The 17,696-nt window shown below is 37.9% G+C and overlaps 1 protein-coding gene and 1 pseudogene across 1 annotated transcript in view; both read right to left on the bottom strand.

Annotated features, from left to right (window-relative positions):
* LOC101965174 (cytochrome P450 2C18) overlaps nucleotides 1-14,754 on the bottom strand; it is a 34,646-nt gene extending 19,892 nt beyond the window's left edge. The window contains exons 1-5 of the mRNA XM_078037814.1: nucleotides 14,504-14,754; nucleotides 13,167-13,329; nucleotides 12,849-12,998; nucleotides 6,920-7,080; nucleotides 4,144-4,320 (exon numbers count right to left, since the gene is read on the bottom strand). Coding sequence (XP_077893940.1) covers nucleotides 4,144-4,320; nucleotides 6,920-7,080; nucleotides 12,849-12,998; nucleotides 13,167-13,329; nucleotides 14,504-14,671 — 819 coding nt within the window. The 5' untranslated portion in view covers nucleotides 14,672-14,754. The remainder of the gene's footprint in view (nucleotides 1-4,143; nucleotides 4,321-6,919; nucleotides 7,081-12,848; nucleotides 12,999-13,166; nucleotides 13,330-14,503) is intronic.
* On the bottom strand, nucleotides 7,896-12,837 carry LOC144374992 (small ribosomal subunit protein uS2 pseudogene; annotated as a pseudogene).
* Nucleotides 14,755-17,696: the final 2,942 nt, after the last annotated feature.

Raw genomic sequence — 17,696 nt, forward strand, 5'->3', positions numbered from 1 at the left:
AAAAAACAAAAAAAAAAACCTAACTACATGATACATATATAAGACTCACTTCACCTTCAAGAACACTACAATTGAAAGTGAAGGGATAGAAAAAAAACATTCCATGAAAATGAAAACCAAAAGATAGCAGGGATAGCTACATCTACATCAGACAAAACACTGGGTCAAACACTAAAAAGAGACAAAGAAGGTCATTATGAAATGATAAAGTGACTAATTCATCAAGAAGATATGACAATTATAAATATATATACACCCAACATTGGAGCATGTAAACATTTAAAGCAAACATTAAGAGATCTGAGGGAATGCATAGATTATAACACAAAGATAGGAGTGATTCTGGTACTCCACTTTTAAAAACAGACAGATAATACAGACAAAAATTCAGTATAAAAATATTAGACTACATTTTAGACCAGATGCACTTAATAGACATAAAAAGCATTCTATCCAACAGTGGTATGCTCATCCTTCTCAAGTGCACATGGAACATTCTCCCAGGTGGATCATGGATTAGGCCACAAAACTAGTCTTAACAAATTTAAAAAGACTGAAACTTTATCAAATTATCTCTTCAGACCACAAAGGTATGAATCAAAAAATCAATAAATGAAAGGAATCAAGGCTAGAAATCACAAATACATGGAAATTAGACAAGATATTCCAGAATATTATTGGGGTAAAGAAAAGATTATTAGCAAAACTAAAACACATCCTGCAATAACTGATAATGGAAACAATACATCATGACTTATGGAACACACCAAAAGCAGTTCTAAGGGGAAGTTGGGGGAGCAGGAGAAAATTGATAATAACATGAAGCAATCTGAAATACTGATCTCAGGAAGTGCCTTAACAAACACCACCCAATTTAACATTCCTACCCAGTGCTCCAGATCAGCATTAATTTAATAAGGTTCCTATAATTCTGAATTCTATGACTTTGGTTTAGGTAATTGTTTCTTAGTTATGATACAAAAAAAATCACAAGCAATCAAAATGTAATTTCACACATAAAGAAAACTTTTCTATTTCAAAAGACATTTTAAAGAAATTGAAAATGTGATACACAAAATGGGAGAAAATATCTTCAATCCTTATATCAGCATAAGGAACTTGCATCTAGTATATATAGGCCCAAGGCAACTTAAGAAGACCATGTCTCAAATTCAAAAATAAAATAAAAAGGGTTAGGGATGTAGCTCAGTGACAAAGTACCAGGGTTCAATTCCTGGTATCAAACACCAACACACACATACACACACACACACACACACACACACACACACACACACACACAGAGTGAAAGAATACTTCACACCCTCTGGGATGGCTGAAATAAAAAAGACAGAGGGCTGGGGATGTGGCTCAAGCGGTAGCACGCTCGCCTGGCATGCATGTGGCCTCTCTCTCTCTCTCTCTCTCTCTCTCTCTCTCTCTCTCTCTCTCTCTCTCTCTCTCTCTCTCTCTCACTGTATCTTAAAAAAAAAAAAAAGATAGACACCTTGGTGAGAAGGCAATAAAACTGGAGCACTCAAACACTGCAGAGAGATTTTTAAATGGTGGAGCCAATTTCATGCCTATGTCTTTTTCTAGGTTTTCATATTTTTAGCTCTTACATTTAGGACCCTGCACCTCAAATGCTAAACATAGAGATGCAATATCAGGAGCAATTCCACTGTGATGTGGAATCCCTAGAAAAATGAAAACATGTATAACCAATACCTTATACACAAAGATTCCTAGTATTATTTATAATAGACAAAGAATTGAAACAATTCAAAAGTCTATCAACCAATGAATGAAAACATTAAATGTAATATATCAAGAAACTGAAATATTTTTCTACCATATAAAGGGATGAGGTACTGATACATGCTACATCAATGAACCTTGAAAGGTTTATGACAAGTGAACAAAGCCAGTCACAAAAGACCATACACTGTGTAGTTCCATTCATATGAAACGTACAGAGGAACAAACCTATAAAGACAGAAAGTAAGAGTATTAAATTATACTTAAAATCTATACAGAGATAGTATGTAAATGATAGCTAATAAAAATATTAACAAAAAATAAAATAACATATTTTTAATACTATACTGCACTCCAAGGAGCAACATAGTTTTAAATACAGTTTTGAGGCAACAGCCTTTGCTGACTGAAGTACAACAGATCTTGGAGTTCACTGTAACCTGAGCTTAATGGTGAGGCTTAATAGCATTAAGAAAATCCCTCTCTCAATGTGTATCAAATATAAAGAACTCATGTAGGTCCATGCTTTTGGTAAGGTGTCCATACTTTTAATGAGATTTTCAAATTAATAAGACCCTGCATGATAATTGTGCCATAGAAACAGACAAGACAGAGAGTCAAAGTGATTTGCTTCTTCTCTTCACCATTTTCTTGGAACTATTCCCTCTTCTTCACTTCATCTACAACAGGCCAAACTCAAATTCAAACACAATTCCCTAGACAATTTTATAAAAGTCACCCTTTGATTCCTTGCCACCTTAGCCCACAGCCCACTGACTTACTTTTTTCAAAGTGTTACAAAGTGGTGGAGTCAAATATAGTGGATACAAAGGATAGATTTATTCTCTAGAGTTGGTTCTTTTTAGATTCTTCTACATTTGTCCTCTTCCAGTAAATAGAACTTTGTACCTATACAAGTGTGCTTGTGTACTTCTCAGTTTCCAAATTGACCCTACCACCATTCATGTTCACTATTCCAGTCTTTCCCTACTTGGTTAAACTTATCAAATGGCATAACTGTCTTGATACTGAAATTTCCCACACAGTTCCTATTATTTGGCTCCCATCTACTCCACTAAAATAAAAATCTATTAATCTCTGAGAATATTATAAAATGGATACCTTGAATTTCAGAATCTGTATTTCTATAATCCAGACATTTATTAATCCAAAATGCAAAGAGATGAAAAATCCCATAGCTAGTCTATAAATTCAACTGTCACCATACAGACCATTCTACAGAACTCTCAGGATAATTTTTCTTGCATAACATTGTTATTCTGGCCCACACATACCTGACCAAATCAAAACTCTCCATGCCAACAATCAGGTTTACAGAATATTTAACAAGTATCTTCAGATTCAATTCCAGTAGCACTCAATTAAGGCTTCTCTCCTCTATCTCTGCCACTACACACATTTGAATTTCTCACTATACCACTATCCATCTAAAATTCCGTCCCATGTTTCTCACTGCAAATACTTGAAGATTTATTTTAAACCTCAGGAAATGTAGGAAGCGCACTATTACAGTTTGAATACATGGTCTTGAAGATCTATATTAAACCTCGGGAAATGTAGAAAGTCCAACATTACAGTTTGGATATGTGGTATCCCCAAAAAGATCACATGGGAGAAAATGCAAGGACATTCAGAGGTGAAATGAATAGGTGATGGGAAGTGTAACTTAATCAAAGACTTAATCCACTAATGTGGATTAACTAAGTGGTAACTGTAGGTAGGGTAGGATGTGGCTAAAGGAGGCAGGTCACTGGGGATGAGTCTTTGGGATTTATATTTTGTCCCTAGTGAATGGAGTTCCGTCTCTGCTTTCTGGTGGCTCTATCCTCAGCTGCTTTTCCCTCCACACTTTTCCCATGATGTTCTGCCTCACCCTAGACCCAGAGAAATGGAGTCAGCCATCTATGGACTGAGACTTCTAAAACCCTGAGTCCCAAATAAACTTTTTCTCCTTTGAAATTGTTCTTGTCAGTTCTTTTGGTCACAGTGATGAAAAAGTTGACTAAAAAATACCCCACCTAGGTTAAACCCTTCTTTTTTTATTCTCCCATATGATGTGTGATGTATCTGTGTCAACTTTTATATTATGGCTTGATATTTTATATTTTCTATAGGTTTGAATTTGCATCTTACCTGAGATATACATTCTGTCTTTACTCAAAGAGATTATTAGTGCTTAAAAACAGTGCCCATGTACTCTAAATGTTAATTTCGTTTTAAATCTTCCACGATGCTTAGTTCAGATCCATGTATGTATACAATAGGCACTTAAGTGCTTATCAAGTATTTCTTGCCTGACCAGTTACATCCCAATAAGTAAAGATATTATTAATGAACCACAAATGCAAGCAAATAACATTCTACCTCTTTCATTTTGATCAGGAAGCAATCAATGAAGTCCCGAGGATTGTTGACATCCAAAGATTCTTGGTGCTCTTTTATTTTCTCCAAAACATAACTTTTTACATAATCAAAATTTTTTATAATTGTGTTATGACTCCCTGGGAGATAATCCATGAGAGCAGGGAAAATACTGCAGACCTTAAAAATTAAATGATATTTATTAAATTAAAACCATGTAATGAAGGCATAGGCAAATATAATAATCCAAATTAAGCCCTGGTTAAAACTGGAATGAACAAAAAACGGTCTCCAACTTGAGCAGCATATGATTTCATGTATGAAGGAATCCTTCACACTGACAGGAAGATGGGAATAAACTGACCACGTCATCAAACATGAGAAGAATGTCCCATCCTGATACATTTTTTACAGCATTAGGGCATCTTTATGTCACTTCTCTCACTTGCAACCTTGAAATATAGAATGCCATGAATTGCTCTGATTCACATGTAACACATGAGCACAGAGGTTAAGGGCATTTGGACAACCTAATACAGAGCACACAGCCACTCCCTGCTATTTCTTCCACCAGCAATAAGCCTCAGGAACAGAATTACGATTTTGTAACTGGGAGGGGTGCAAAGATACCATGAAGTCCAGCACTGCATTTTATACACAAGCACTTGTACACAAGAGTGGTTAAATGACTCCTATAAAATCATGTTATTATCTTTTAGGCAGAGTTTGGGGCACAGCAGCTCAACACAGGGTAATAGTGTGATGTTTGCTTATGGTTCATTCACACCAAAAACCAATCATTCTGGGATCTTAACCCTGGTCACTTTCTCAACTAGGATTCCAGCTGAAGCCTCAAACACACTCACTACTCAGAGGATCCTGGCAGCAGCTGTGTCCCAAACATTCTCCATCCTTGATATTCTAAATTACAATATTGCTGCCAAGTAATGTCATGAAGAGCTCCTTAGTGTTGACTGGCAGACCAGCCTGTGGGTCATGGAAACTTTTCAACAAGAGCCCTGGACGTCCACTGTGTGCCTGGGCATGCTTTGGGGCAGTCACCAAAGTGCTGCCTAGAAACAGAGATTTGGTGGAAAAACCACTAGCCACTGGGCTTGAATTCTACCCCAAGATTCAGTCTTTGTAAAAATGAAGGGCTACCTTTTTGAGAGGTTCACATATGATACTAAGATCTGGACAGAACTGTGGTGTCTAAACATTTACTTCACAGTAGGGGCACAGTAGAGAGCCCATCCACCACAAAAGAAAAATTTAAAAATATCTTGGTAAAGCTGGCAGAATCAACTTTATCAGAACTATGGAAGACAGTCAGATGTTTACAAAGGGTAAACCAAATGGAAAAAAACAAACAACAACAACAAAAAAATAAATAAATAAAATCTCAGAGAGCTTTGTGGCATTGCTTCTGCTCCTCCCACCACCCTCCCTGGCCTTGGCAATGGCCTTAAAGAGGGCAGCCCTGTTCCCAGTGAGGGACCCTGGTTCTTGGTTCCAGAGGAACAGAGACTGTGTTTCTCTGCTGTAACCTATTGAGGACTACCTGAAACTCAGAAGTAAAGCCTGTGTATCTGCTTCATCTGAGTCAGAACTCACTTGGCCAGAAAAGCAATGACAATATCAAAAACCTCATAATGCCCCGCCTGGAAAAAAATTATTTTATAATGCCACTAAGCAACCCTGAGCCAGCCAGGGCAAAAGAATACAGTGAAGGCACAACAGCCTAGGAAGGAAAGTTAGGGAGAGGGTTCTTTGAAAAATTAGGACATTTGAGAGCTCCCACACGTTCTGGTAAATTCAAACAAATTACAAACAGGCCCAGGGCAAGACACAGGCTAAGAAAAGACTTTAAGTTTTTAACCTCTGCTGACCTCTAGCCTGCTTAAGAGCAAGTGCAGGCTATTACAAGGAATGCCCTGCATAGAGCCAATCTGGAGTGAGTTCCTCCCTCTCTCCCTTTATTTCTTTTCTTTTTCTTTTTCACTTCTTTTCATCCTCCCCTCTTTCTTTCTCTCTCCCCTCCTCTTTCTATTTTTTCCCTCACTCCCCTTATTTGTCTCTAACTCTCCTCTTCCTCCTCCAACTCCTCCTTCTCCTCCTTTCTCTCTCTTCTTCTTCTCCTTCTCCTCACATCCAAGGAAATCTCTATCAAAACTAACCTACCAGGGTGGTGCAAGCCTATAATGTCAGCTCATCAGGGGACTAAGGCAGAGGATCCTAGTTTAGCAAGACCCTGTCACAAAACAAAAAAATTGTAAAGATCAAGGAAGTAGCTCTGTGGTAGATCACTTGGCATAGAGCTCTGGATTCAGTTCCCACCCAGTACCAAAAACTAGCTGAACTCAAGAATCAGAGACTTCAGAGATAATACATGACAAAGAACAAATTTTTAAAAAAATATTTAGAAAGGGCTTGAGTGTAGCTCAGCGGTAGACCACTCGCCTAGCATGTGTGAGGCCCTGGGTTCGATCCTCAGCACCTCATAAAAATAAAATAAAATAAAAAATATTTAGAAAGTAACTAAATACTGACAGTCTGTGGAACACAAAAAAATAAATAACAACAATGAAAAAGAAAATAAAAACAACAGTGGCAAAAAAAATTTAAACCCCAAAGAGAAAGGGATTAAGTGTAAGATCCAGGATTGCCAAATCAGAGTATACAAAATATCCAGTTCTCAAACATTCGCTTCATAGCTCAGTTCTGGAATTGTGGACTGATCAGAGAAAAGAGCATACATGGTTTCTCAAAAAGATCTCACCTGGATCCATGGGGAGCTTATAATTCTGAGGTTTTCATTGAATTTTTCCATCAAGTTAAGAAAATTCTGATCTTTATACTCAAAACGTTTCTGGAAAATAATGGAGCAGATCACATTGCAGGGAGCACAGCCCAGTATAAAAGTGGGATCACAGGGTGAGCCTAAAGAATTGGAAACATGAAAAATCATTAATATGCATGTATATACATTCGACACTTCATCTTTCATAACAGGTAAAGATAAGTTTAGAAGATCTAAGTATCTGCCTAGAAATTCCCTATCAGCAAAAACTTTAGCATACTTAAAATCAACACATCTCTTTCCTCTATATCTGAATGTATCTTTCTGTCCTAGCTTATTTCATAATACTTATCCAATATTCTGTAGGCATCACCACCTCTGTTTACATGCTTCTAACCCAAAGTGACAATTTTCTTTTTGGTACTGGGGATTGAACCCAGGGGTGCTAAGCCACATCCTTAGCCCTTTTTATTTTTTATTTTGAGACAGGATTTGCTAAGTTGCTTAGAGCCTTGCTAAATTGCTGAGGCTGGCCTCAAACTTGAGATCCTCCTGCCTCAGCATCCCAAGTCACTGGGATTACAGGCATACATCATAGCCCCTGGTGGCTAACAATTAATTTGGAAGGTAAAAGAAAATGCAAATAGGTCACTTTTTTAAAGACCTAATAATTCAACTTATCAGCATAAATCACATCTCTCTAGAAAGCTTATAGACAGTTATATAGAAAGGAAGAAAATAGCAACCTGGAAACATTTTTTTAACTGATGTTATTTTCTATGATTTTATTTCCATTTTGTTTAACTATCTTCAACTCAACAATTAGAGAAATGTAAATTAAAACTACACTGAGAGGCTGGGTTTGTGACTCATGGTAGAGTGCTTGCCTAGCACCTGTCAGGCACTGGATTCGAGCCTCAGCGCCACATAAAAATAAATAAATAAAATAAAGGTATTATTTTGAAAAAAAAAAAAGCTACACTGAGATTTCATCTTACTCCAACCAGAATGGCAATTATCAAGAATATAAATAACAATAAATGTTGACAAGGCTGTGGGGAAAAGGATACACTCATACATTATTGGTGAGACTGCAAATTGGTGCAACTTCTCTGTAAAGCAGTACAGAGATTTCTCAAAAAACTAGGAATGGAACCACCATTTGACCCAGTTATCCCACTCCTTAAAACTAGCATACTACAGTGATGCAGCCACATCATTGTTTATAGCAGCCCAATTCACTATTGGTAAGTTATGGAGCCAACCCCAGTGCCCTTCAACAGATGAATGGATAAAGAAATTGTGGAATAAAAACATAATGGAGTATTACTTGACCAGTGAGAAGAATGACCTAGTGACATTTGCCTGTAAATGGATGGGTCTGGAGACTATCATACTAAGTGAAATAAACCAATCCTAAAAAACCAAAGGTTAAATGTTCTCTGATGTGTAGAAGCTAACCCACAATAGTGGCTGGGGATAGAAGTTCAGTAGATTAGATAAAGCAGAATGAAGGGAAGGACAGGGATAAGAAAAGGAAAGACAGTGGACTGAATCTGGCATAACTTTCCTATATACATATATGAATGCACCAGAGTGAATCTCACCATCGTGTACATCCACAGACTGGGGTCCTAATCAGAATAAGACATATTCCATGCTTGTATAATCATATCAAAATGGGCTCTACTATTTTGTAGAACTAAAAAATAATAATAATAATAATTTTTTTAAAAAAGATGAACAGCTGAAGATCACTTAGTGGTCTGAGCAGAGGAAGCTCAGACCTTCATTGACTGCTCCAAACTTCAATAGGGAACTACTGAAGAGGCACAGAGGGCACCTGCAGCTTTTGGATCAGCCTGCACCTCAGATTGAGTAGCAGTGAACTCAAGAGCCAGTGCAGTTCATTCACCCTGAAATTCCTCCTTAGTCACAGTATTTTCAGCAGTGTCTGCTCTTTCTTTTCCATCTCCTTGGAATCTCTGTGGAAGTAGAGATCGGGTATAACCGCCCCTGGGTATTCACAGGAGATGGTGCTGTACATACACAGACCCTCCCAGGCCAGCATTCACCACATCAGACCCATAGAGTAAGCACCCCTGTTGTTGTATAGAGTGGTGATGTCCACACAGAGCAGAGGAGAATCTGTGTTGCACAGAACAATGGCAGGCAGATTGACATAATATGCCTCAGACAGACTGGTGGTCAGCCCCAGGATCAGTAACCACCAGAAGACACACTTCCTAGAATGCAGCCTAGAACTGGTTAGTGACATTCCAGGAGTAAAGCAAGCAGCAATAGGAGTGGCTCCGGGGGTAGTGGCAATTTTCAGCACAGCCCACTGGACTGTATTCCTGTAGGAAGTGACACTGATGTCAGCAGGATTTTCAGTGGTAATGGCACAAGCTGCCAGCAGAAGCTCTTCCCAGGTCTTCTTCAGATTTATGATGGAGATGTCATCACTTTTCCTTTTGTAGGTATATTGTTCCATCTAGAAAGAAAGGTTGGTGCCACTGAAGTGGGTTCCTACAGTAAGGAGTTTGAAGACATCTCCTTCATTTGCAGGACATTAAGGGCTCCGGACATTCTGACAGTTTCCCTTTAAGTTATAACAGGAATCAAAAACACCACCACCAAATGGACTCCTCCTTGAGCAGCACGGATATAATGAATAATTGAAGGAACTGTATGTAGAAGCAGGAGAGGGTAAGACTAAAGAGAGAACAACAATAATAAATGCAGGAATTAGATGGTACAAATGTAAAAAGGCAAAAGCATCCATGTTATATGAAAAGAAAAACTAATGAAAATGAGCACAGATTATAAGATGGATTTTGCTCACCTAAAATAAAAGTGAAATAAGAAAAGTTCATTTTAAATTAAATCACAGGGTAAACACAAAAGGTTAAATTGATAGAGTCATTTTATTTCTTTATTTCAATATTGAAAGGGAGAAAAAAAAAAAATGTCCTGTCCTAGGAAATAGTGTCAACCCTCACCACAGCCCAGATTTAATTTACTTGGGCAAAGCCTGCCCTCTTGTGGAATTCATGAGTTATCACTGTATGTTACACATTTTTTAAATTTCACAATCATTTAGGTCAATTCCATCATTTTCTAGAAAAAGAAAAAGCAGATAAAACCTTTCCTTTCTTTTGGACATTTAAATGAGATTGTTGTAATTAAATCAAACTTTAAATTTGAAAAGCCCACAAGTTTAGATTATAGATGTAATCAAGAGTGAATTCAAAGTGTTGTACAGACTGTTCACATCTGTCAAAAGATGAACTCAACAGAGATGTCCACAGAGATGAATGGATAAAGCAATTGTGACATATATGCATGAGAGAATTTTATTCATACACAAAAAAATTAAATTCTCTCATTTGCAGATAAAATTGGAAAACATTATGTTAAGTGACATAAGCCAGGCACCAAAAGACAAACACTGCACGTTCTCACTCATGCATGGAAGCTAAAAAAGGTGATCTCATAGAATACGAAAGTAGATTTATGGTTACTAGAGGATAATAAGGGTAGGGAGGAAGGAGAACAGAGAAAGGTTGGATAATGGATACCAAAATATAGTTGAATAGGAGAAATAAATTCCAGTGTTCTACAGCACAGTAGGATAACTGTAGTTTGTATCAATTTATATATATTTTACAAAGCACTAGAAGAAAGGAATTCAAACTGCCCCAACAAAAAACTGATAAATGTTTATAGGGATAGAAAAGCTAATTACCTTAATTTGATCATTAAAAACTACATACATAGGGCTGGGAATGTGGCTCAAGCAGTAACGCACTCACCTGGCATGCGCGGGGTGCTGGGTGCGATCCTCAGCACCACATAAAAATAAATAAATAAAGAAGTTGTGTCCACTGAAAACTGAAATAAATATTTAAAAATTGTCTCTCTCTCTCTCTCTCTCTCTAAAAAAAATAAACTACATACATGTGTCAAGTTACCACATGGCACCCCAAAATATGTACAAAATATGTACAATTATTATGTGTCAATTTTTTAAAATGTGAAGAATAATGGGAATTCAACAATAGAAGCATCCTTAGTAGATAACCGTTCTTATGCTAGGTTCCTTGTCAGCTGAGACAAAAGGGCACTAAAATTTTGTTCTAGCCTGCAAGACGGGGGATAATTTACAATTGTCAATTTGAGATTTCTGGTGGTGGGGGGAGAGTGTGACTCACAGTGAAAATCTGATTTTCAATCTTACCTTTCACCTCCTTGAGAAGAGATAATTAAATATCAGAGTAATTTAAAATTCAAGCTGAAAATCAGATTTATTGTGACAAGCATTTCATAGATAAGTAGAATGGACAATGGAAAGCAAATAATTACCATAAAAAATCCAATTGTTATAAAATTCACCCAGGATTTTGTTTTTTTTTTTTTTTCAGATATGGTGAGGTCAACAGATGAGGCTGCCCTTGAAAAGATGGCGTGGTACTGTTACCAAGGGAAGGGGGCTGCCACACCACAATGGAGCAGGCAGCGCAAGAAGAAGCATCACAGCTGGACAGGAGGCAGAAGGGGAAAGGGAAAGCAGGGGACCTTTATTTATTGGGGTTTGCATGGGAAGGAATGAGTGAGGCAGAATAGGTGTGCTGAGTATTCTTAGATTGATAGTTTGAATACTCTCAATATGCTCTGGGCAATGGGGATAGTCACTAACTGTCCCATAACTGTCCCTGGGGTGATTTATGGCTCTTAAGAATATTGGCTTGGTGTAAAATAATTTGATACAGTAGGTAGTTGGAAGTATGGGTTATGAATAGGTTGTTTTGTACACCAAAAGCTTGTGATAGGAAAGCTATTTGCTATCTCTGGGAATTAACTACCCCTGGCAGAGATATTCCAAGATGTCAAATCGTCATAAAACACAGAAAACAAAAAAAGGGATTACTACAAAAATAAAAATAGAAAATAACACAAGGAAAGTAAAAACAGAATCCTCTTACAATTAGGAAATTGGGATAAAGAGTTAATAATGAGAGTTGAAATTCAGTTCAACAAATCCATTTTATAACACAGTATTTTTGTAATTTGAAGGATTATACTAGAGTATAAATTTTCTTGAAATATATAAAATAATGCAGTAAGTTGTGAGAAAGAGTAAATAACTCAAACTGATAGTTTTTAAATAGTTATTGTTCACAAGGAAATCACAATAAACAAAGCAGCATTAAAGATGCCAAGGGAGTCAAAACCACAGATCTGCACAATTACTGGTGAAGACTGTAGGCACAGGCCTCGAAAAGAACCTTCCAGACATGTCAGTCCGTGAGGCTGATTGTACGCATGCAGACCAATTAACTGAAAGTACATGTGCGTTATTTCATGCTCCACAAAAGTAGCAGATCACTACAATCAGGGCTACTTGACAAGTGTTTACCAGTGAAATGTTTTAAAATACTTAACCCACAATTACACTATAGAAAAAACATTATTCTTTCACAATTTGAAAAATAAGACTCAAACTTTCTTGGTGACATGATTCAAAACGAAGTTTGACACAAAACAGCATTAAATGACCACACTTTAGGGGCTGGAAATGTATCTAAGTTGGTAGAGTACTTGCTTTGCAGGACCAGGCTCTGGGTTCAATACCCAGCACCACCCAAAAATAAATAAATAAATAAATAAATAAATAAATAAACAAAATGACCACACTTTATGCACCGTGTGTACAATCACAACAAGCACAGATACACAGAAGCTCCCTTGGCTCTCTGCATCACACCATCCCTCCTGCACATGAAGACTAACAACCACTACTCTTAATGAAAGATTTGCCTGCCCCTAAAGTATTTCCAGGGATGTTGTTAGAGAAGAGAGCAATCTGATATGGTCAATGATAACAGAACAAAGAATCACCACCCACCATTGGTTTTCCTCAACTCCTCCACAAGGCAGCGGGCTTCCTCCTGAACGCGGTCCTCAATGCTCCTCTTTCCCATCCCAAAATTCCGCAGGGTCATGAGGGAGAAGCGACGAAGCTCCTTCCATCTCTTTCCATTGCTGAAGAGGATTCCTACCAGAATGGGAAGCAAAAACTGGAAGGGAAATCCCAGGCAAGGAAGAGAAAACTGACATGTAGCAGCTACATGGGTGGCCAAAATCTGCCTGGGGATCAATTCAAGCCTCATACCAGGACCACTGCCCAACACATGCATGCACACTCATGCACAGGCACACTTACCAAGGTTTTTATTAACTTTTTCAGACAGTGGGAAACTGCCTCTTCCAGCAAACTCCTCTCCTAGATCAACCAGGGCTTCCTTCACTGCATCATATCCATGCAACACCACAGAAGGCTTCAAGCCCAAATACAGAGTGAACACAGGGCCATACACTTTTGAGAACTGGAAGATGGAAAGTAAATGCAAAGAGCAACAAAAGAAATCAGTATTTGGTCTACATATTGTTCATGATTCAGACCAATATTATCGTACTGTTGACATTTTTGTCAAACACAACTTCAAATATTTCTGGATTTCATATATAAATAAGATGGTGATTGTTATAGCTTCTACATAAACAATGACTCCCATTTGCCAGGGAACTGCCAGGGAAATTACGAGGCAGACTGTCAAAAATAAATCAACATTTTGAGGTAGCTTTATTTATTCTGTCATATAGAGAAAGAGACTGAGGTTCAAAAATTCAAATCCATTTCAGTTTCCCATAGCTAGTAAATAGACAACCCAAACTTGAACCCTTGCTTAGTTGATCTCTTCTACCTAAGGCAATTTCACAGTCCTCAATGTCCACATTTGGACCAATACCCAGCTGCTATAGGACACAGCTTCAGCATCACCTGCTAAGCTCTTCCCCCTGAGGATCTGACTCATCAGCCCTGTGATAAATACCAGAAATCTCCATTTTTAAACATCTCCCCAGATGATTCTAATGCACAGACCAGTTTGAAATCCACCAATATTATTAACTCAGAAAGAGAGTAGATACAGCACAGAAATGTCAGGATGTGCAGCATCCCATGGAAGGACAATTCTTTCCATGCTATACATTCACAGGTCACAGGACCAAAATATCCTGATATTACTCAACTATCCCTCACTAATTATTTATTTCATTCACATTTACTTATTGTAGACCCACAGTATTTCCTTGACATTACACATAATTTGCTTCTCTGGAGAAGTTTAACTATTATAACTAATCTAAACAAAATACACAACATGTACAGCAGATGACTTCTTGAATAAAATCTTTAATCTCAAAACTGCCAATACCGTTTACCTTCAGACAAAAGAAAAATCACAGCAAAAGATGTGAAACCAAGAAACTAACAGAACTTTATCATTTTGAGTCCACCTTAGAACTTAAATAGTAAACTCCTAGGAAAACACATGATATCATTCCACTATTTCTGACAGTGACACACCAAAAATAATAACTCACAGGGATTATTCACTTTACAATAAAATAATCTGCCTCCAACAATCAATTTTATTAAAAGTAGGAAATAATTATTCAACCTTTCCAAGCCACCAAAGGATCATAAAGCATACTTACTTTGGTTAAAGATTTGCTAATGTCCTTAACATCTATCTGAAGAATATTTCCAATAATTGGGAGAGGAGTGGGACCAGGTGGGAGCTTCCCCCTCCCAGAGCTCTGTCTCCATACTGAGAGGAGAAGCAGACAGGAGAGACCAAGGACCAGGGCCACAACTAGATCCATTGCAACCTCCTCTTCTTACCGCAGACAACAGCAAGCTTGCAATGCAAAGCTTTTACAACACTCCCTACTAATTCAATATGTGAATCACTGTACTCTTTGATGCAGTGACCAATCACCTTCATGCACTTTAATCTCCTTCTGAATGGACTCTGGCCAACTGAAAAACATGAAAATAGTGTGTTCTTACTCTTACTCTCCTTTCCACAGCCCCACCCTGAAGATTCTGGTGTAACTAGTCTGGGGTGAGGCCTTGGTATTGTTTTTTTTTTAAAAAAAGAAAAAAAAAAACACCTTAAGCAGCTCCAGTGAGCTGTCAGAATTGAGAACAAATGAAGTAAAGTATCTGATCAAAAAAATTGTTCATTCTGGATTCTTAGACTGATGGCCATTTGGGAGTTTATGACATTGTTTTAGCCATGTGTTTTAGACCTTATACAAAAAATAATGTTTCTCCAGTAATGCCTCTCAAACACTCAGGTATTTTCCTTGAAAAAGAAAGTCTTGTGAAATATTTTAGGGTACTGTGCTAACATGTCTAACATGAAGCCTCTAACATAACACACATCTTGAATAATCAGCACTCAGCAAGTAGCTAAGTAAATATACACACCTTTCCTTTCTTTCCTATTTTTTCCTCCCCACCGCCCACATCCCTCCCTGTAAAGAACTTGAAGACAGAGATTATATTTTTTTTTTCAAATGAGGTAAAAAGACTCTGAGAGAAGCAGAAGGAGACACTTCAGTGTCACACAGCTCAAAGGTGGTGGAACCGGGTTTGGAATGAGCTCTTCTGATGCCCTGGCCTTGCCACAGCTGCCTAGAGAACAGTTTCTGGGGAAAATAATATTTATTATTATTATTATTTTATTGTGAATGTCCAACACACTGGTTGTTCACAAAATGGCAAGGCCAAATGTTCCTTAGAGACCAAGTAAAATAGAAGTCAAAATTAGCGTTTCTCCCTTTTCGTTATTGCAGAAGTGAAATTTTGCACAGATAACTAAGGGTACAAAGCAAAGTCCAGGGCTCCCGTCCCTCCCTTTCTCCCAAGGGGACAGGACGTCTCTGTACCACGCTGCCCCGGGCTACGGAAGGGTGACAAGAGTAATGCCTAACTGTTCTTTCTGCCCTTTTCAATGTGACTTTTCCTGTCTTCATGCCATACTCAGGTGCTGTGGTCCCTCACCTGCTTTCCTTAGCCCTCGTGAAGTCATTTCACCAGTGGATAGTTGTTCAAATCGGTGTTTCTCTCGAGGAAGACGCTCAGTGGCAGAAGCTCTCTCCTGGAGAAAGTAGGTTTCCCAGAGTGGAGAGGGCTTAAGAAACCATGCCCCAGTCGCCTCCTGCCACAGCTCCTGCTTCCGTTCTTTTCTGTCCTGACATTGTCAGGAATGAAGGAATAAAGTAATGCGCGGCAAGCAAGGGTGATGATAGTCAGAACATCAGGCAGGTGTTTTAGTGAGGGATGGGACCACCGTACAGAAGGGTCACAATGCGCACACCTGAATCCGAGGTGACGTTTAGTGGTCATTGAGGCTCCAAATATCACTGGAATGATAAGCATCACTAGATCACTAATGGCGATGCTTTGCAAAGACGTATTTTGCAAAGTCATCTTGTATTTGTCCTAAATTGATTACTGCAGTTGTTTCTTTTTTTCTTTCTTTCTTTTTTTTCTTTCTTTTTTTTTTTTTTTTTTTTAGTTGTAGATGAGGATGGAACCCAGAGCCTCACGCATTCGAGGCAAGTGCTTTACCACTGAGCTACAGCCCCAGCCCCCAGTTGTTTCTATTTTAAATTTTACTTTTAATGTATATACTTGCCGGGTGGGTGGCATACCCCTGTAATCCTAGCGGCTGGGGATACTGAAATAGTAGGATTCCAAATACAAAAGCCAATTTCAGCAACTTAGCAAGACCTTTTCTCAATTTTTTTTACACAATACCTTTATTATAGTTATATGTGGTGCTGAGGATCCTATCCAGGGCCTTCTACATGCCAGGTGAGCGCTCTACCACTGAGCCATAACCCCATCCCTCAAATATTTAAAATAAAATAAAATAAAAAGGAGCTGGGGATGTGTCTCAGTGTTTAAGTGCCACTGGGTTTAACCCTTGGTATCAAAAATAAAACAAAATAATGTGTATACTTAAAGCATACATGATGTTTTGATATACCTAGTGAAATGATTACTAGTAATCCATCAATTTTCATAGTTATCTTTTCTTTCAGAGTAAAAACACCTAAAATCCATCATTATAGCAAATTTCCTGTCTATAGTACAAAATTATTAGCTATAGTCCTTGATCTCTATACTTATTTATCCTAATTGCAAATTGTACAATTTGACCTACTTCTCCCCGTTTCCTCTTCCTCCCCACCCCTGGAAACAACCATTCTACTCTCAGCTTCTATTATTTAACTTGGTTTTTTAATATGACATAAAAGTGAGCTCATCCAGTATATTCTTTTTTGGTTATAGATGGACAGCATACCTTTATTTTTATTCATTTTTATGTGGTTGCTAAGATCGAACCCACTGCCTTACACATGCTAGATAAGTGCTCAACCACCCAGCCCCATACAGTATGTTTCTTTGTCTGCTTATTTCACTTAGCATGACTCCTCCAAGATTCATTAATCTTGCCCAAATGGCAATATCTTCTTTTGAAAGGCTGAGTAATATTACATTGTGTACATATACAATTTCTTATCCATTCATCTATTGCTGAATGCAAGCTATTTTCATGCACTATTTCTAGTGTACATAATGTGAAATTAATGTAGTTATTTCAAATTGAAGTAGAAAAAAATTAAGTTTTGTCAAGTCCCCAAATACACAATGTTTTATCAGTCATGTTTACAGGTACTCTGGAAATTCACAGAGAATTTTCACCCCCATAATATCTCTTTAGAGTCTCTTAATTTCTTTTCCCTAAAGTAAAATTATTCCCTTTGTAAGACTGAGGAAGTTGGGCCTTGGAGATGCAGTCCCTTGGTCAAGAACATACACATGGCAGGTAGG

Source organism: Ictidomys tridecemlineatus, chromosome 1 (genome assembly GCF_052094955.1).
Source record: "Ictidomys tridecemlineatus isolate mIctTri1 chromosome 1, mIctTri1.hap1, whole genome shotgun sequence".
NCBI lineage: Eukaryota > Metazoa > Chordata > Mammalia > Rodentia > Sciuridae > Ictidomys > Ictidomys tridecemlineatus.